This window comes from Pituophis catenifer, unplaced genomic scaffold (genome assembly GCF_029215685.1).
Source record: "Pituophis catenifer annectens isolate HBS135680 unplaced genomic scaffold, rPitCat1.0.hap2 SCAF_2, whole genome shotgun sequence".
NCBI lineage: Eukaryota > Metazoa > Chordata > Lepidosauria > Squamata > Colubridae > Pituophis > Pituophis catenifer.
In genome coordinates this window covers 91,736,192-91,757,696 of record NW_027256882.1, presented here as the reverse complement: position 1 = coordinate 91,757,696, position 21,505 = coordinate 91,736,192, and the positions used below count along the sequence as shown (strand labels likewise).

The window sequence follows — 21,505 nt, the reverse complement described above, 5'->3', positions numbered from 1 at the left end:
CTCCAATTGTAATTTGAAATGGGAAAGCCAATACAGAAGTTCGTTTTCTTCACACCATAAAACAAGAAGTCAAAACACACAAGGATAACATTATTTTGTCCTAGTTGCCTATGTTTGCAGTCAGAGTGAGTATCGGCTGTTGCCTTTCCCCCCCTTTTTTTGAAACATTAAGAAACTGAAATGCAGTTCTCAAGTTTCAACTGGATCAGGCACTCCAGTTTAGGTGTGACTTTCTGCAATGAAACAATGGGCAAGTGGGCATCTGCCATTTCTCTGAACAAGTCATGAGAATGCCTAACCTGGCAGAACAAATGTAACATGCCATTAAGGCAGAATGATAGGACAGGAAATTATCAAGAAGAGCTATCAGAGAACATTCTCATCTTCCTAGAGTGGTCCAATCATGATGACAGTTTACTGGAAGGCAAGTCTGTTGGTAGCATGTTCCTCTCAGGTCTATTGTGTTTATTTATTAAGAAAATTTCTCTATGAAGAAAAACAATCAAATGTAAAAAAAAAAAAAAACTTCAAACGTTTATTAGGACATACAGTTATTATGTCTGTCAGTCTACACACGAGTTTGCTACTAAAAATAAAATGTCTACGATTCACAAAACCAAAAAAGATCCACACTTTTTGAGTGCCAAGCCTAATGTATAAATAAGTGACTCGTTCCTTTTCATATCAAAATTCACATTAAAAAATTGCCAGCTCCCATCCCACCCCCAGGTTCTACCTAAAAAGCCATGATGAATGTAAAAATTTAAATACACGCACAATCTTGTCAAGGGAGAAGGGGAAGGGAGAAATAGGACAAGATCCTATTAAGAGCCTTAGGATTGGCATTTGCGGCATTTGATCATACAATTTATGTACTCATTCCCAAAGGTGCAAATATTGCCAGGAGATTAATACTGCTTTAATTCAGCTGCAAGAAATTATATATGTGTGTGTTTGTGTGTGTGTGTGTGTGTGTGTGTATGTATGTGTATGTATATATGTATATATGTAATTGAACAGCACTGAGAAGGCTTCATTCCGCAGCCTAAAACTCCTCACGTCACTCTCCTGAACTCACTGGTGGAGTTGAGAGAGAGGTCACTGGAGCTTTAATTTACTTCATACTGCCTGTACTGTCCAAAATGTCTTTTTTAATGAAAAAAAGACAAAACATTTAAGTGTTGAATACTCCAGCATAAAAAAAATAATCAAGATTGCTATAGATTACATGAATGTAAATGCCCTATCTGACATGCCCAAAGCATTACCCCCCACATACTGGAGCACTGCTCTAGCCCAACACAGTCCTCCATATTGGCATTGGTTGAACTCCAGGCCTCTACATGATTTTGGTCAGTGTTCTTAACCAATCTCCATTCACTGCAGAATGATGAGGCCAAGGAGACATACATACTACTTTTGTCCTTCTGTTTAATTTTCTCATTTCAATATGAGCAATACTGACTTTTGTTTCACTAGTCTCTCTGTCTCTGTCTCTCTCTGTCTGTCTCTCTCTCTCTCTTCACCCTCTTCTTGTGTTCCTTCCCTTGAGATTCTCAGCCCCAAACATTCAACTAGGATTCCCAGATTCTGCCTTTTTGTAATACAGAGGCAGATTCTGAAAGCAGTTTCCAGTGGAATGCTTTGGCAGCCCCGTAAACCAAGCAGCTCACAGAAATCAGCATGGGATATTATAAATACATTTTGGCCAGCATTCTGAGAATTACACTCGCTCACAACAAGAAAAAGGAGAAGACTCCGTCTGCTGAGCCCTGGAGTAGGTATTTTTGCACCAGTCTTTGCTAGTTCAATTCTGGATGCCTCCTCTTAGATCTTGTGTTATTACCTCTTCCTGTTCTTCAGCCAATCCTTCTGAGGCAGTTGTTACCTGATTGGCTTCACTGGAAGATGCATTGTCCAAAGTGTTGTAATCTTCCTTGACATCAACAGAGTCCTGCCCTATGACAGCTTGTCCATCGTCCACAGGCTCAACTCCATTCCCTTCCTGGTGTTGAATATTGGGGGCTCCAGTAGCTTCTTGCTGAACAGTATGTTGCTCTGCTCCAAGATTTACTTGTGGCACTGGCTCTGGTCCAAGCCCAGGGGGCTGAGTTGTGTTTTTAAGTTGGCAATGGCACAAGGGACAGGTTTCTTGCACATACAGCCATTTCTTAAGGCAGCCCGCATGAAAAAAATGACCGCAGGGTGTGATGATAGCTGATTTCATGTCCTGAAAGAAGAGACACCATTAAGCCATAGTAATTAACCACAAATACATTTCCCATGTCTAATATTCCCATTTCCCATGTCTAATATTCATCCTTACATCTAGCCTCTGTTGACACTTTTATTTGTCATTATTTACACATAGCCTGACTTCTTCATTTGGTGCAATCTGTATATATTGGATTTTAACTCCCGTTATTTTCAATCACCAATGGGAATTGAAATTCAGTAGATTTGGAGGGCACCCATGCTGAGACTGATTACTTTATATTCTCTGCCTGAGTAAAATGTAATATCAAAAAACATGAAGCTTAACATTTCATTCTGGGTAGGCACTATTTAGATCAAAAGGTTAATGTACTAACAGTTGCAGTCTACATTGGCAAAGTTATCAAGATGCTGCAATTCTATGCAGAAAGGGCACAAAATGCCATTGTAGGTATATCTTATTTGGCTTCTTAAATTGACGTCCAGTCAAAAGCAAAACATGGTTCATCCTACTTCTAGATCCCTTCACAGATAAATATGGAAAGAAGAATCTTATGTTGGGTCTAATCTGTGCTCCATCAAGCTGATTTCAGTTCTTCACAAACTGATTCTATTACTCAACAGTAGGGTTAATAGTTACATGTACCTTGCTGGGTGTTCCAGCATTTTTCTACATGCATCGTGAGGAAAACCACTACTGTAATCTAGAGCTAGAGGAGAGAGATCACTACTGTAATGTGCTGAGCTTCTGAGGCCATTTCAAGAATCTTCTGAATGCAAAACAATGTAAGATCATCTTTATTTATCCCTCAACTGCACATCAAATTGCTGCTCTGGGCTGCATCTGCAATCAAAACCTGAAGTGCTGCTGTTGCAGAAGTCCAGTATGAATCTTTCTCCAAAAGGAAGATTTGTGAGATCTTTGTGATCTCACAAACCTGCAGGAATAGTCATGACTCAGACTTTGCACTTTTTATTTAGCCAGGATCTATGATCTGTTGCCTAAAATGCTTTTCTTTGGAAACACCATGAAGCCTAGATTTCCAAACACTCAAACACAATTATTGCTATCCACTTGTGACTTGGATTTGTTTCCCTTAGAATTCCAGTTAGAAAATACAATACATTTTGCTTCTGAAGAACCACACGGGCACCAGAATGTTGGTATTCAAAACCAATCCAAAGCTATAAAGAGGAATTTTTAAAAGGAAAAAACTAAGCGATAACCAGAATGTGTGAGGAATTTAAAGCATGCTACAGAAGTGCTACCTCTGTGCTTATTTTAGTTTCATTGCACAGATTGCTTAAATGGCACAATCTAATTGAGATAATTGACCTTCTGGTCAACTTGCTCTCTCAAGAGGGCAGGAATAGGCCTGACTGATTGGATGGATTCTGCGACTGTCATTGCCAAGAGAGGTAGAATCTAATAAGACTAGATAGCAAACATATAAACAAACAAATAACCCACCATAAATGACAGACTTCAACTATAGGAGGCTATAGAAAAAATATGATGCTGGGACTCACCTATCAACATCTTATTTCTAGGTGAGTATCCTATAACTCATTTCAGTTGCCAGTATCAAAGTGAAGCCCTTAGTACTAAGTTACTATTTTTTTAATATCATATTATATTGTTAGGTTTACATCCCACTTTTAGCTTCCTCTTTTCTTGGGAGCTTAAGATGATAAATATTGCATTAGCTCCTCCCACTTCTCCCTCTACCACCACTCTGCTTGAGCTGAGAGAGTGATGGATTCAAAATCAGTGTGGGCATTTCAGCCCATTATACAACAGTAGTCTTTAAATCAATGCGGTTACTCAGCTGCCATGGTGGTGCAGTGGTTAAGAGTGCAGTACTGCAGGTACTTCTGCTGCCTGCTGGCTGCCTGCAATTTGGCAGTTCAAATCTCACCAGGCTCAAGGTTGACTCAGCCTTCCATCCTTCTGAGGTGGGTAAAATGAGGAGCCAAAATTGTTGGGTACTCTGTAAACCGCTGAGAGAGGGCTGTAAACGTGGTCTGTTGTATGGATGTTTGGGTGGTTTAGGGGTGGGGAATTTGTGGTGGGTTGGAGTGTGTTTGGGGATTGTTATGTGTGTTGGACCTGGTCTTTGGGTGTTAAGTGAATTTCGTTGTATGGATATAATGTGTATACATGTACAATGACAATGAAGTAGTAGTAGTAGTAGTAGTAGTAGTAGTAGTAGTAGTAGTAGTAGTAGTTGTTGTTGTTGTTGTTGTTGTTGTTGTTGTTGTTGTTGTTATTATTATTATTATTATTATTATAGCACTGTAAAGGGCTATAACAGTCTAAGTGCTATTGCTACTGCTATTTCTCTGTAAAATGAAAGATGTGGACACCACCTCAGCAGCCGGCTTTTCCTTATTTTTTTATGCCAAGCAGTGACAAGGCTGGCTCAGTTAGCACTTTATGGGGCAGCTGAGCAGTAGTTTGCTAGCAATGCACTTCTCTGCTCCTTATACTTTGCAGGTAACAAGGTAAGTGATGGTTGTGCGGCATATGGAAATGTAGGGTCCCCGTTCATATAATCGTCCACTTTTTCCTTTCCTTTCCTGGTTCAGCAGCTGGAAAAGCTGATCCTACATTCTGGCACGCAACCTGCTTCTGCCCCTTTTGTCACACAGCTCTGTCCCTTCCCGTTTCTGTCAGCAGGCAATTTCCCAGTTCGGCTCATTTAGAATTTAATCAAACCTAAAGCTTCAGCCTTTTTATAAAATACCACAAGGAGGAGCCAGAGCTGCTGAAGTTCAGCTTAATCATAGCATTTACCTGATAGCAGATGGCACAGATATCGTTATGCTGTTCCAACTGGTCTTTGGTGGCAGTGGGCAGCGATTTGATCTTATTGACAGCATCTCTGCGGAGAAGAAAGCTTTTCCATCCCAACTGAGCCCGAAGCCACACATTATAGTACGAATGAATGAAAATGATCATCGAGCCCATCACAGTCCATTCTCCAAAGATAGTCTCTGATACGCCATAGGCCACAACACAAAGAGCCACGAGAAACTCCAGCAGCCGATAGGTGCCATTCACGTAGTAAATAACATCATCCATGTTTTCTACCGGCTCTTTTCTGAACTCTTCCACCATAAATAAGAGATAAATGAAAAGAGTCCCCAGGACCTGAAGGAGGAAAGAAACAGAGCTTTTGATTAAAGCAGGCAAGTCACAAGGTTGAAGCTATTCAGTATTAGCCTTTATAGTTTTTGTAAATTACTAATGTTATAAATCAACTGCTATTATTGCCAAATACTAAATGAAATCTTGCTTAACAAAGTTCAAATCCAGGGCTTGCAAGTATGCCTGTGAAAAAAAGAAAGAGTGAGAGAAAGATTGTGTGCAGGGGATTGAGAGCTGTTCTACCCCTGGATAAAACAGACTTCTGATCACATGCTCAACACATGCTCTGATCACACGCCTGAATAGCGAGTGGGAGGGGGATATAAATTTAATAAATAAACATTGCAGTTGAAATGCAAATGCTTCCATGTTTCGACACCAATATTTTAGACGGTATTTATATTTCCTTGGCAATGGATATTTTATATATTGATATAAATTTATTATGACATAGTTTACAAAATAAGCCAATGTGTTGTGCTTGGTCAGGAACAGAAAGGGCTGTGAGCAGGAAGGTGCAACATTTATTAGCTCAAAAGCTGTAACAGGGTTTGTCTAGAACAGGGGTGTCGAACTCAAGGCCCGGGGGCCGGATCTGGCCCGCAAGGTGCTTAGATCTGGCCCGCAGGGCTGCCCTAGAAGCAGCAAAGGACTAGCCCACAGTGCTTCTGCCAGTAAAAATGGAGCTCGGGAGGGCCATGTGCAGTCCTCCCAGGCTCCATTTGCAGCTCTGACGGCCTTCTGCTGCCCTCTGCCATGAAAATGGAGGTCGGGAGCCGTCACAGCTGCAAATGGAGCCTGGGAGGACCGGCAGAGAGCAGCAGGAGGCTGGCACCGTTGAAAATGGAGCTCTGGAACCCATTTTGGCTAGTAGAGTGCTTGGACCACCACAGACACCCACAACATGAGTGATGTCAAGCTGGCCACACCCACCCCATTCCCCGAAGTCAAACACAATCCTGATGCGGCCTTCAATGAAATCAAGTTTGACACCTCTGGTCTAGAATGTCAAGGGCCATACTCCAAAAATGGGGAAGACTTGGGCACAAGCCAATGAGAACTCAAGGAGTTCTAAGGGCAAAAAGGATGCCTTAAGAACCACAGAGCTTATGAGACCCATTTTGCCCTTCCAAAATCCCCAAAGATCCCTCCAAACATTACAGAGGGTGGTGAGTACAGCACAAAACATTGTGGGCTGTCCCCTGATACCACTAGATGAGATCGCTAGGGCTCGTTGCCTTAGAAGAGTGAGGAAAATTCTCAGGGACAACTCTCACCCTGGTCATCACTTCTTTACCCTCCTATCATCAGGAAGGAGATATAGAAGTATAGCCAGTCGCACAAACAGGCTGAAGAACAGTTTTTATCCGTGGGCTGTCAGACTCCTGAATGAGAAATTAGATCATAACTATGTAGTATGATGGACTGCAGGGCTGGCGCAATGTGTAACATGTTCACACTGGTGCAATAGCACTGGGTGTTTTGTTAATATGATTTATTGGGTTAAGGATTTTTTTTTGTCTTCATTGTGAGATGTAATGTGTTGGGGGGGTGCACTGAGGGAGCTCAACCAATCTCTTTGTACATATGTTGTGCACTGATAATAAATAAATAAATAAATAAATAAATAAATAAATAATAATAATAATAATAATAATAATAATAATAATAATAATAATAATACAACTGTGGAAAAAGAAATCGTGTGTTGTCCCGATTGTAATTGGAGCCCTCGGAGCAATACCCAAAGGGCTACCCCGCTATTTAGAAATTCTAAAATTGCCAGACTTGAACATTTTGACTCTACAAAAAACCACCTTACTCAGAACAGCTTATATCCTCCGACGATACCTTAACAGTTCCTAGGTCCTTGGTTAGGACTCGAGCTGCTGAGCTATTAACCAGCCTCAAAGGCTGTGAATCTCACTAAAGATTAACCAATAAATAATAATAATAATAATAATAATAATAATAATAATAATAATAATAATAATAATAATAATAAACCAAAAAAAGTTTATTGGTCTTATTCATTCAAAAGAAAAAAGGAAAACTATTGTTGTAGATCTATATCATCCATCCATCGTCTGTCTGTCTGTCTGTCTGTCTGTCTGTCTGTCTGTCTGTCTGTCTATCTATCTATCTATCTATCTATCTATCTATCTATCTATCTATCTATCTGCTAAGAGTCAAAAATTATTTGATGCCACATAGTCAGTATAGGCAATCCTTGGGCTGCATATTTTGCACATCTCCTTTAAGAGAACAGGTGGAAAATGATCCTTTACTTATTCCCGTTCTGTTCTTTCCAACAGCTTGCCCAATACTGTGCCTGACTGGCTCTCTGTTGATCACAGGAATAAAGAGGCCCTTACAACTTACCTGGAGAGAAGTGAGAATGCTGCTAGAAATGATGATCAACAGCCAAAAGTCCATGTGGAAAAACTGACAGATCATGTAGGCCATGTAAGCTGGGAAAACCAGCAAGAACAAACACAGACTCACAGCACGAAAATGCTTCCAAAGGCTCCTATAAAAAGAAATTTCTCTTTAGAGCTGCGTAGACTTTAATACAATCACAGAAAGGACTCGCTAGATTGCATGGGAGCCCGTGTTATGGTTTTATTTACTTATATCCCACCTTTATTATTATTTTTTTACAAATAACTCAAGGTGGCGAACATATCCAATACACCTTCTTCTTCCTATTTCCCTGCAATAATAACCTTGTGAGGTGGGTTGGGCTGAAACAGAGTGAATGGCCCAAAGCCACCCAGCTGGCTTTCATGACTAAGGCGGGTGTCTTACTTTCAAACATGGTGCCTTTCCTGCCATTTCTTCCTTTATCCTGAAAGTATGTAAGTAACATCCATATGTGCCTCATAATTCCCTTTGGATACATCTTAACAATTTGGTGACTCTATCTGGCGGAATCTGGAAGATATCTGACCGTAGCATCTGAACCACGGGCCTCTGACACCCTAGCCTTAAGAGAATATTATATTGCAACAAAAACCTTCCTTTAGAAATGAGTTTATGCTGACATACTGCAATTGTCAGTTAATTTGCAGAGTACAATTTCTTACAACCCCGTTGTCTTAAATTAAATCGTCACTCAATGGAACAGAATAGAATTTTCTGAGGATATATACCCATTCAGCCTTCAATAATACTTCCTGATTTGGCTACTATTAACTTTTTTCCCCAGAAGGTCCAGATTTGTATTTGTCCAGGCTCATACAGATGAAAACAAATATATGTCTTCCACAAAACCTTTCAGATCTGCTCAACAGACATAGCTTTAAATCATGGATAGTTTATTTCTGACCTCCCTTTTAACTGACAACAACCACAACATCCAATTTGCCTGATACGGATTTCTTGAAACATAATACTTGCACGCTATTTTGTAATCTTAAACTGCTCACATAACAGGCATTGCCTCAAATAGATTTGTTGGAATTTCTGACTCAGTCTTGATTTCTAAAAAAAAATTAAAAAATTAAAACTAATGCTCAGCATCGTCAGCAGAGCAGGTAAAAGATGTGACAGGACTGCAAAAATAACAAAAGCCTGCCACTGAGACTACCCCAGGTTAAATTCAATGTTTAACACAGTTCAGAAGCCATCCAGTTATTTCACTTGATTGATGTGTGGCATGCTCTGCCTTGGTTGAGCCTCTCTATGCACAGAGAAGAATGGCTGACTAGCCTGGCTGACTGCTTTTCTATTTTTCTATTTAGAAAGTGAGGATTCCACCCACCTTCTTCTGGGAAGAGCAAAGTTTGGACAGCACGTTATTGCTGCCTGTACAAATGAATATGGAATGAACAGAAGACAAAACTGCTGAGGAAACTTTGTGTAAACACACAGGGCCGACATGCATATTTATGCTGTCTTTGCGTATATTCTCTTCTATTGGAACAATATTTTTTGGAATGCAAACTGCATTGGGATTCTAACTGCATTATCATATTACATTTGGGATGGCTGAAGTTATGCAATCATCTGGCTTCTGCATGCGTGTGGATGAAGGAAGTCAAGTCCCAAAGTAATAGAATAAGACAAATTGCCTTGAAGAGTAGGTGGTAGGGAATGCAAAAACAGACGACAAAATTAACCCCAACAGCTTAGTTCCTTTTATCTACCAACAAGCTTCAACAAATGAAATGCCGAACACTTTGTGATATAATTTGAATGTGGTCAGCCTTCCATTTCATAGGATCAATCATTATTATGCAATGGCAGAATCACATTGTTATTGCTTCTTACTTCATGACCCAATTCAATTGATCTAAGCTAATTACATGCTTCTGCAAAGCTCATCTCTGTGTTAGGAGGGCCTGAATACTGTACTATCAATCATTCATGGTGATTTCAAGATGTAAGCTTCAGTACTGAATATTTAAGAACATTAATCCACTATATATATTCCCCCCCCCCCCCCAGATCTTCTTCCCACTATCTGGTTTGAAACTGGCTGATCAGAATTCCCATGGGCCAGCATCAACGTGGAGAATTAAGCCAGCTACTCTCCTTTAGCTCTGCTGTCCTCGTTTCCCTTTGCTAAAAAATTTAATGACAACATGGTGCAAGCAACAGATGCTGCTAACAGGTGACCTCCAGCATAACTGGATAAAAATAAACCTCCTCTTTTATATACAGTCCTTTCTGGCTAACCTGGAGAGGAAAAGTGAAGTAGAGAGGAAACATAAAAGATGAAAAGTAGCACTAACCCAATTTTAGAACCAATTTCTGATAAAAGCATATTTCTTTTACTCTATCCAATCACTCGCCATCCTTCCCTGGATTTTATATGCATCCCATGTATTCTTCTTGCTACTGGATCAGTTTGTTCCACCTTCACTGTGGAGCCTGAGAATTCTTTCCGTACAACACACATAAGGCCAGCCAGAAGAGAGACTGCCCAACTTATCTGCACACCATTGTATCTCATCTCTGCAGATGCAAAGAACAGAAATCACCCAGGTAGTGGCTGAGCTTTTAAGGGCTCTTAGGCTCAGCTGCTTCCTTCTCCCTTCACTATAGCACATAGTAAGCCATGGCTTGTCTTAACCTGCATTTATTTTAAAATCATACTGGCCTTGACCTACATGAATCTAAGACATGAAACACACTTTGTGGAACATACATGTTGTACAACATGTTAAACCAAATGATCCATATTGCCACATTATCCCCTATCAAAATGGGCTCCCCCTATCAGGCAGCAATTCCTTAGTTTCAGAGAAACTGCTGTCTCTTTTGTCCACATCAGTTAAGCTATGGTTTGTGCTTGCTCTATAAGGAAAAGTATGTGAGCCTCGGAATTCTGGAAGCCTAAGCCTTTGGTTATGGGTGGTTATGGGAGGTTATGGGATGATTATGGAGTGGGTGGTTATGGGAGCGGCGTGGAGCTCCCATGTAACACCTCTCCTGCGCGAGCTGCACTGGCTCCCGGTGGTCTTATGGGTGCGCTTCAAGGTTCTGGTTACCACCTTTAAAGCGCTCCATGGCTTAGGACCTGGTTATTTACGGGACCGCCTACTACCATCAATAGTCTCCCACCGACCAGTACGCTCCCACAGAGAGGGGCTCCTCCAGGTGCCGTCGGCCAAACTATGTCGGCTGTCGGCCCCTAGGGGGAGAGCCTTCTCTGTGGGGGCACCTACGATCTGGAACGAGCTCCTCCCAGAGATACGGAGGATCCCGGATCTGTGCACCTTCCGCCGCGAGCTGAAGACCCTTTTATTTCATCAAGCTGGCCTCGCCTAAATCTTCTCCCTTTTAAGAGCAAATTTTAAATTTTAATGTGTCTTAAAATATGGGTATTTTAAATTATGGGTATTAATTCAGCCAAATTTATTTAATTCATTTTATTCAATTTTAAATTTTTTATATGTATGTGTTTTATTTCGTGGCTGTTCACCGCCCTGAGTCCTCCGGGAGTAGGGCGGTATAGAAATTCAATAAAACTAAAGTAAACTAAACTAAACTTTTGTTGTGCTAAATTATCAGCCCTGAATCAAGACATAAAATATTTACATCCAGTACAAGAACAATCAAATGATGGCTGCCTATATTGAATGCTATTGACTTACTTGTCTCTTGAAGCTCCCAGAGCTAAAACAATGGGGTCTGCGATCTCCAGCATGGACTGCAGGATGGATGCCACCACAATGAAGAGAATAATACTGAGCAGGAAGGCCCGATGTACCACTTGTAACTCAATGAGTCCAGTCTGCACAGCCAGGATCAAAAGTGTGACTCCTTCTGTCATCCCCCTTTGTAGAATATATTTTTAAAGGCAATGAAAAAAGATCAAAAACAAAACTGTAGTTCTCTGTGATCTTAAAAGCACACGACTACCGTACAACTGTCTTCCTAAGCTTTCTGATGTGGCCAAATATCTCCCTTATCGGATGATCCCAGCCAAAGGATTTTTGCTCAACAACTCTCAGAGGGAGATTTTTATTTTGACTTTAAGCTATTTGTCAATTTGCTGGATAGGCAGGCAAAGCACCATCCTTCAATGTTAGCCATTCATCAATAACTCAAATGAATAAATGTTGCCTGTCTCTGCCTCTCTAAACCGCAGCTCTCTAATCTATAGATCAGTAATCTATGGTGAGTTTGTACAGTTGTGTGTCATATCATAAATATACTTTATCTTGTATTGTTTGAATACATTTCACATTTGCTGCACATTTCTGAACATTATCCACATAATTTAAACATGGCAAGAGATATATACATATTTCAGTAATTATAATGACAATGATCTGAACCAGGATGGTTTTGTTCATGCGATTTCCACTTGAAATGGTCCCAAATCACTTTTGATTTCTTCCATCTTTGGCTCATTTTCAAGTCCCAATTCTCTATAGATCAATAAGCTTTTTCTAGAGTAGAGTTCCCAAATCTTTCAGGGTTGGCAGCACAGAGGGGGAGAGGGACAGGTGCCTTTACGCGCATATGCGCCTGTGCAAATGGGGCCACAAGTGTCCATGTAACACTTGCGGCGACGCAAGCAATGCTTACAGTGACACTTGAGTGAATGGGGATGCACATGCACACGTACATGCATTGGCCATCCACTCACACCAACAGGCCATGGACCGGTAATCTACCACACCACACAGGTTGGGGAGCCCTGTTCTAGAGAATACCTGAATGCTTGCTATTCTATTTTTTCTGGTGAAAGGAAAAAGCTTCATCTGTTGCTGAATACAGGTGAACTGTATTCAGCAACAGATGAATACAACATACTGAAAGCAGGTTTTTAGGTTGAAATAAAGAGAAATAGTGATAGAAAGAAGTTTACAAGTCCGTGTTTTTCAACCTTGGTGACTTCTAATCTGCTGACTACGGCATTCTGAGAGTTGAAGTCCACATAACCTTAAACCTTATTAATGCTGAGAAACACTGCTATAGGTTCTGAAAATTGCAGTGTTATTAACATGTTTTAATACACATTGTTAAGCCAAGAAACTGGAGGAACAATGCAAAGAACGCTGTACATCAAGGTGGCAAGCAAATACCAATTCCACCTGAGGTAACGAAGATGCTGTTCTTTAGAAAATAAGATCATAAGAAGAGGATTCAGTGACCTGTCTAGTCTATCCTGAGTCCAGAGATTCCAAACGATTTAAAGAAGCCTTCCCCAATCCAGCAGTATAAGCATACAGGTGAGACAAAAGGAGCGTTGCACTTCTATTAATAAACAGTAAGCTTCTTAGAAAATATATATTGTATCTAAATAGTATCTGAAGGTATTTGGGGGTGTTTGTTTTAAAGAGATTACACTGTGCAATATGTCTAATTTGCTTTGGGATAATAAACATGGGATAGGCCCTTAAAGGGTTAGAGGCACTTACCGATTCATAGCTGGATCATTCATGAATGCCCGGTAGCCTTGCAGGTAAAATTTGCAGAGTGTTAGAACGCCAAGGGCCACAAAAGAGACAGTGAACACCAATCCCAGCAAGGAATAAGGAGTGCTACAGCATTCTGCAATGCTAGGGAAAAGAGCATACAGCAATATTGGAATCCATAAAGTTCTTAACACAAAGGAGAACCAGGTGTACTACATGCTGTTGGATAAAATGTATTCGAAGAGAAGACCATGTGCGGAAGAGAAGTTTAATGAAAAAAATCATTGTTTGGTCGCTCCAAAATGCATTCAGTTTTCTTCAACAAAACTTCAATTCAGAATTATTTCCAAAGATGCAAAATTCAACAGATGAAATTTGTAGCATCATTTCCCATTTAGCCAAGCATTTGAAACAAGTAGATAATAGTTGTTAGGCAAACTACCGTATTTTTTTGGAGTATAAGGCACACCTTTTCCCCCAAAAAAAGAGGGTGAAAATCTGGGTGCGTCTTATACTCCGAATGTAGCCCCGCCCAACCTCTCAAACTGAGGTTTCAGAGGCTGAAAAAAGCTTCAGAAATGAAGCTTCAGAAAAAGAGCCTCCAAACAGAGCTTCAGAAAAAAAGCTCTGAAGCTCTGTTTCAGAGGCTTTCAGAGACAGGAAAAGAAGTTTTTTCTGAAACAGAGTTTCAGAAGTTTCAGAGGCTGAAAAAAAAAGCAAAAAAAAAAAAAAAAAAAGCAAGGCACAGAGCTCACAACCAACGAACCTCTTGCTAAAATTCACCTCTGGGAACAGCTGATTGGGGGCTGATCTACCCGCCAATCAGCTTTTTCCTTATTTTCCTCCCCAAAAACTAAGGTGCGTCTTATACTCCGGTGCATCTTATACTCTGAAAAATACGGTAGGTGTGTAATTTGGGATGGGCAGAGGTCAGTTATGTGGCTGGTCTGGTGTATGTGTAACGTTTGTCTGTATCAATCTAAATTGGGGGTGTCAAATTTAAGGACCAGGGGCTGAATCCGGCCTGCTAGGTGCTTAGATCTGGCCCATGGGGTTGCCCTAGAAACAGTGAAGAACTGGGCCCTGGTGCCTCTGCCAGCAAAAACGGAGCTCAGAAGGGCTGCTCCGTTTTCGCTGGCAGAGGGTTGCAGGAGGCAGTCACAGCCGAAAATGGAACTCGGGAGCCCGTTTTCTCTGGCAGATTGTCACATAAAGTCTAAATCTCTTTTTGATCGGTGACAACCCCCCCCACCCCCGCATAATCAGAATCATCAACAGAATAAATTCCACTTATTTCCAGTATTCAAACTATTTCATCTGGCTTATTATAATAAAAGCAAACTGAGTATCTTTAGGGGAGGAAATTTGTGTGAATCATGCCTATTTCTTTTCCAGCATTTCATTTCATTTCTATGTTGCTCACTAACACTTTATTCAATTACACTTAGAGTTTGAGGACAGTCTTTAAAAAGAGCAATTTTTCAAATCCTCTAATTGTGAAGATTGGTTTATCTAATACATTTTCTAGAGAGAGCTCAGAACACACAAAATTGTATAATGTATGGTCCTAAGGGACCGTAATGCTGAGATCAAATAAATTACAAAATAAACTCTTCCATTGGGAAAGATTACACCTAAACTGAGCAGTTTCTAGTTTGAAAAAATACCAAAGCCACCCATTTATTGTCATTTTGGCTACTAACCCCCCCCCCCACTTCTCACAACACTGTTTTCTGATAAACATTTTATTTTATGAGGAAATAAATATTACAAAAGACTATCACAATTCTTTGATCTAGAAAGAGAGAGAAAGAGGGAGGTAGGGAGGGGAAGAGAGAGAGAAAAAAAAGAGAGGGAGAGGGAGTGAGAAACAGATGCTTGTGAGGTAAACGTGGTTATCTGTAAGTGCTTCATCTCATTTGTAGAACAGCACTTTCAGCCTTTCAGATAGATTAACTAAGGCCAAGAGTTGACAATTGCTAATTACCTTGTTAGGAACAGAAAGAGAAGCCTCTCCCTAGAGGCTGGCTGATCCCGAGTGCTGAAATAGGAGTAGATCTGGAGAGCAAACAGTAGAAGCCAGAAGACCATGAAGAGGACAGGGACCACCAGCTGGTTCCATAGAGTCATCCCCAGGGCCAGCAAACCATAAACTTCTACTATCTGGAAGAGAAGATATGGGTTTCTTACTCAATTAGAACGTTTACCTCAAATGAATGTTTGCAATGAGATAGCTTTCCCTACCCACTATCTTCCATGTACATTGGCCCACATCTACAATCATTTGCCATCTGGCTTTAGATCATGAGTGGTGTACAGTACAAATGTTATCTGAATGGTATATGAACATTATTGAATAGTATTGAGTTAGATAAATGGTATATAACACATCTACAAGCAGGGTGGATTTGATTTAAATCGAGTTGATTTAAATCATGATTTAAATCACTAGTAAAAAGACTTGATTTAAATCAACTTGATTTAAATCATAATTTTTAAAGAGCAACTGTCATCTCTGCTACTCCTTTGACCCGCTGTTGACTCACCGATAGTCCCAGTGTTGCAGAATATACAGCCTTGTGCTACATAACTAAGCTCCATTTCATGCTGAATAAACTAAATTATTTATGTATCTTAAATAGAAAACTATCTTACAATAGATTTTTACCCCCAAATTTTTTTATTAAAATAAATTCAATAAAAATAATAAAAAATCTGATTTAAATAAAAAAAAATCTGATTTAAATCAAAAAAATCCATTTTTTTTGATTTTTTAAAAAAAATCATTGATTTTTATCCACCCTGTCTACAAGGCATTAGATTGGAATTTGCATTTATTCATTGAATTTATGCCCTGCCTGTTTATTCCAGCAATCAAGACAGTTTACCATTATAAAGTACAGTATAAATCAAAACAAAATTAACACAGTTAAAATCAGAACAAAAATAATCTAGTCATTAAAAAATAATTAATAACTAGATCCTTGGCAAACACTCCCAAGAATTGAAAGCAAATGGTTCAGTTTAGGGAGTGTATTCCATAGCTTTGCAGCCATGGAGGAGAAACTAATCAAAGAGGGAACCAACCTAGAACTAAGGAGAAATTGCCTGGCAGTTAGAACAATTAATCAGTGGAACGACTTGTTTCCACAAGTTGTGGTTGCTCCATCACTGGAAGTTTTTAAAAAGAGATTGGACAACCATTTGTCTGAAATGGGATAAGGGTTCCTGCTTGAGCAGGAGGTTGGACTAGAAGACCTCCAAGGTCCCTTCCAACTCTGTTATTCTGTATTATATTTGATAGTCAAGCTCCTGACAATGGGAGCAGAAGGTCCAATCATCATTGCCCTGAAACACAACCATCCTAAATTTTGTCTAGTTGACAACTAGTAGCCACTGCAAATCTTTCAGTGCCAACATCACATGATTAATGTACCTTGCACCAGTCAGCAACTTGGCTACTGCTGAGTTACATACCAACTAACATTTTATTTATTTGTCAAATTTATATAGCCCTTTAAATGGTCAAAATTCCCAGAAAATCCTGGATTCTTTTAGCTACTGACAAGATTTTAGGAGATTAGAAGACAGGAAATTGCAGAGCTTGTTGTCATTAGCATTAGTCATTAGCTGAGGTTTTCCCCTCTGAATGACCTCTGTCACCATTTTCAGCACCATAAAAGACAAGACCAACCTCTGTGGGATATCATAGGTCAAAGACCTTCAATAGCTCCCAGCTCTATTTTGTTGACATGTACTGAGATAAGGACCACAGCAGTACATCCAAGGCCTAACTTACTAGATGACCTAGAAGGATACAGGATCACAAGCTGGCAAGAAATCCGAGAGAATCAATAAGGTTGCATAGTCTACCAATTTTTGGTGATGGTTATCTACCAAGGAGATCAAAGGAATCTTAGTACCACGTAAACTAAATCACAACTGAAATGGTTCCAAAAAATCAATTTCATCTCACTATATACATAGTGAGAATCAGTTTGGTCTGGTGATTAACGCACCAGGCTAGAGACCAGGAGACTATAAATTCTAATCCCACTTTAGGCATGAAAGCCAGCTGGATGGCTTTGGGCCAGTCACTCTCTCTCAACCCAATCCACCTCACAGGGTTGTTGTTGTGGGGGGGGGAAGGAGGAGGAAGGTGTGTTGGATATGTTCACCACTTTGGATTATTTATAAAAATAATAAAGGCAAGATAAAAATAAATAAAAACGAATGCTGTTTTAGAAGCCAAAGCACGCGCACACTTACACCAACTATTTTTGCTACATTTCTGCTGACAAATCATATAACTCAAGTTTAAAAGAAGCCGGTGATATAAATATGAATCACTACACCCTCCCACTCTTTTATGTTATATTGCTGCTATTTCTCTTTAATTCACAGTTCATGGTGCAGACACCAATGTGTGCATGACAATTCTGTTTATTATTAAGACCCATGTGATGACTTGGCACCTCACAGCTCTAAATAAAGTGCAACTCTCACCTAGCTGCAGCAGAGACATGTTTTATGATACTGCCTCTTCTACGGAGTCAGGAACATTGCACCTCTTTTTGTAGATTTCCCAGAATATAGAATTTTTATATTATATATATATATATTTGGTATTTAACTACCATCTCACATCTCTGTCAGTAGCCAAATTTTGCTTTCCTGCCTCTAAGATCAGAAGCCAAATTCTGATCCAGCGAGAGAAACATTCTGCCTGTTTTGTTTTGTTTTTCCTTGTTGGCTTTTTAAAAAAATAACATTTTTTCCCCTTTTCTGTTTTCCTTTCTGCATTTCGGATAGCAAATTGAATGAACGAAACGAAAACGAAGCTTTCCTAAAGGACGGCATGTCCAGGCAGACGCTGCTGGGGATTGATTTTTCTCAAAGGAAGAATCGCTGCAGAGGATTAATGTGGGATAGAAAAGCAAACAAGGGGAAAGTGAAGTGTGATCCCAATGACTAATTGAGCTGGGGAGGAGATGCTTTCCCCTAAAATCTGTGTGGCTTCCAGTTTAATTACAGCAATGCTGAGCACACAAGAGTCGGCTTGGCTCCTAGAAAATCCTCTGGGAGCAGGCATTGTGGTTCTAGCAATTGAACATCTAACATTCAAAAAGCATTCGGTTGCTATTCCTACCTGATTACAGTTTGGGGTAAGGATTTTTTGAGGAGGGAATTTAAAATGGAAAGTTTTCTTTCTAAAATTCACAGAATTCTATCAATGCTCTGGCTAATCCTGCCCTGGCTGTTTCTTTTAAATAGTGTGGAAAATATTTGTACCATCTTTTCCTGAGAATTCCTGACAAAGGGACAGGTTAAGAAATCCAGGGAAGCTTATCAAAGAGAACTGCAAGGAATGCAATTTGCATCCAGAAATGGGCTAAGCTTTGTAACTAGTTCTGCCTTTACTTCTCTCTCCACCAAGAAATGTGGTTTTCGAACTGACATGCCCTGGAGAGGTACCTGCAAAACGAAATTGACTCTGCTGCACATTTTCATCTACTGATGGCCCTTTTAAGAGTTCAGTATTAATGTAAGCTGAACCAACTTTTGTGTAAGATGAGTCAATCGTCAGGCTGGCTTTGTGTAATAAAAACCTTCAATTTCAGTAGGAAGTTTTAGATTTTTTTTTTTAAGCATCAGAAAGCATGCACTTTCTTTTTTTAGGAGAAATAAGATTGTGATTACAATGTGCTATTAACAAAAGTTGCTATTCCTAACTAGTGATTACGCAAGATTAGAATCTTAACACAAAATCACTGAGCTATAATTATATTAGATTGCGTACCAATTGCTTGAAATGCAATTGGGGGGCAATTAACTCTGTGGCAATTATGTTACTTTATATAATACTCTTCCTTTGTTCTGTTCTGCACTGTACACTGTTATTCTCAAACACTATTTATTTTTTATTAGCACCTCTCCTACAAAAACTGCAGGACATGAGTATCTTCTAAATAGGTTAAATATTCTGAGTAATTTACAAAGGAAGTTGGTAAAATGATAGTATGATCCTCAAGTGCAACACAGTTGGCATTTCTCAATGGCTGCAAAGTTCCCTCCCTAGGGAACGTTGTCCTTTTTGGGGTTCTGGAAATCCGCTATTTTTGGGGATGGGATGGAGGAAGTACGCCACATACTTTACCTTCAGATCTTCACAGGAAAGGTGAAAAAATGAAATAGATCCAATTCTACAGATGCAATAACTGTTTTGTAAAATGATGACATAAGTTGCCTTAGTGCCCTAACTGGTTGTGCACGCGACAATAATCAGATAGCTTCTAAATCAAAGGATGAAACTTAAGGAAAAAACTCTAAGGAGGCAATGACATACACAGAAAAGGAAGACAAGAAATCTGTACACAGAAAACCTTTGGATGTTGTTTCTTCTCTTAGGGTATTTGGAAGAATTCCAGTGGAGCTGCTTCTTATTAAGGATTCTGTCCTGTGGGCAGCCTAGTCTGCATGCGCAGAAATTGGAAAAAGTTGCCCACAGCATGAAAAGCATACATCAATGCTCCAATTAAGTGGCATCTAATCCTTACACAGCATGGTGGTTTTGGTTAGGATTCAGGTAATTTATATACATCCTTGCGGTGCTGATAGCAGATCTAACTATGGTCGTTCAGTTTGTCCTTAAAAGATCTGTAAGGGAGACTTTCCAACTTTTATGTCAGCAGAGAGAGAAAATGGATGCACAGGCAAACCAAGAACTCATCACCCAATTTTTCTTTTATGTAGTTTCCTTAGCTTCAAGCGACACAGACTAATTGTTTTGGTTAAAATGTGTTGAACTGTAGACCCAGGCTCACATCTCCATTCAGCCAATTATTTGGGACTAGTTGCCAAATTGTGGCCAAACCTAACTTAGAAGATTTCTAATGAGAATAAAAGGAAAGATGGACAACCATAAATGTCCTTTTGAGCCTCACAGAAAAGGAAATATGCTGCAGCTTCACTACTTTATGCAAAAATAAATAAATAAAAAAAAATAAAAATGCAAAATAAAATGCTCCTATTCTTCCATCCTTCCACCAGTGTTACTGGTTCCCAACGTAGCACTAGTTACATGTTTAACATCCCATTAATTGATATTAATTGTCCTTTAGGTCAGCCTTTTCTTTCCTAGAGATGATAGGAATTTTAGTTGCAAAGATTCTAGGGGCACCTGGCTGGCATGGGCTGTTTTTCACGAAATAAACTAGCCAGTTGAAACTGTTGCCACTGAATTTTCCCTAAGCGACACAGGAAGAAAATGGAATTACAAGATTGCTATTTTAAAAGAGAGCAGACCATCTTGTTAATTAACAAGCTGATGGTTATTTATATGTCTTCAATTCTACAGCTGCATTTGAGATTGCAACAGCATAATTAGCAATTTCAGTGGTTCATTAACTTCACAATTTAAGGAGTCATAGTATTTTTTAATCCAAAGGATTATCACAAACACACAAGAGGCAATGTTTAGAAAAGGGAAAGACTATCCTGATTTAGCATCTTGCAAAGGTGTCAAAATGTACTGTTTGTAGATGAGATTTTACAGGATAAATCAACGAAAGTCAGGAGGGGAGTAAAATTTGGTCTAGTGGTTAGGGAACAAAGCTAGAAACCAGGAAACTAAGTTCTAGTCCCAATTTAAGCACTAATGATGGGTGGATGACTGTGGACCAGTCACTCTCTTAACTCACTGAGTTGTTGTAGGGAAAATAGAAAGAGGAAGGAGTATTACATATGTTTGCCACCTTGAGCTATTTATAAAAATAATAAAGATGGGATAAAAATTTTTTTTTTTAAAAAAAGAGTTGCAGGCACTGATATTACATTAGAACAGTCCAACCTAAAATCCATGGCACTTTGCTCATGATTTAATAACAAATTACACCAATAAATAAGGCTTAATAGAGAGCTTGATAAGGGATGTAGCTTCAATGCATTTTCCAAATGATTATTAAGCCTTTTAGACCTGTCTCACACTCATATTTCATCACTTAAAAAAACAAAATCAAAACACATTTTTTTTATTTTATTCCAAAATATTTCCATTCTTCTGCATCAGTAATTGTTTTCACACATTCAGCTATAAACCAGTGTTGAAGGTCTAATGAGAAATCAAGAGATTTATTATGTAATATTCAAAATATACATAACTGGCAGCAGTAAGTAAAAATTCCTGCTTTAAAATGTCTTACACTATCCACGGACAAGACAGTATTTTCTAACATTTTTTCTTTAAAATTCCCAGCTACCCATTGAA

General features: G+C 39.4%; 1 protein-coding gene across 1 annotated transcript in view; it reads right to left on the bottom strand.

Moving 5' to 3' along the window:
* Positions 1-511: 511 nt before the first annotated feature.
* The window catches only part of RNF145 (ring finger protein 145), a 75,277-nt gene continuing 54,283 nt past the window's right edge, over positions 512-21,505 (bottom strand). The window contains exons 6-11 of the mRNA XM_070937178.1: positions 15,227-15,402; positions 13,243-13,383; positions 11,467-11,649; positions 7,748-7,895; positions 5,012-5,368; positions 512-2,230 (exon numbers count right to left, since the gene is read on the bottom strand). Of these exons, the coding sequence (XP_070793279.1) occupies positions 1,808-2,230; positions 5,012-5,368; positions 7,748-7,895; positions 11,467-11,649; positions 13,243-13,383; positions 15,227-15,402 (1,428 nt within the window). The 3' untranslated portion in view covers positions 512-1,807. The remainder of the gene's footprint in view (positions 2,231-5,011; positions 5,369-7,747; positions 7,896-11,466; positions 11,650-13,242; positions 13,384-15,226; positions 15,403-21,505) is intronic.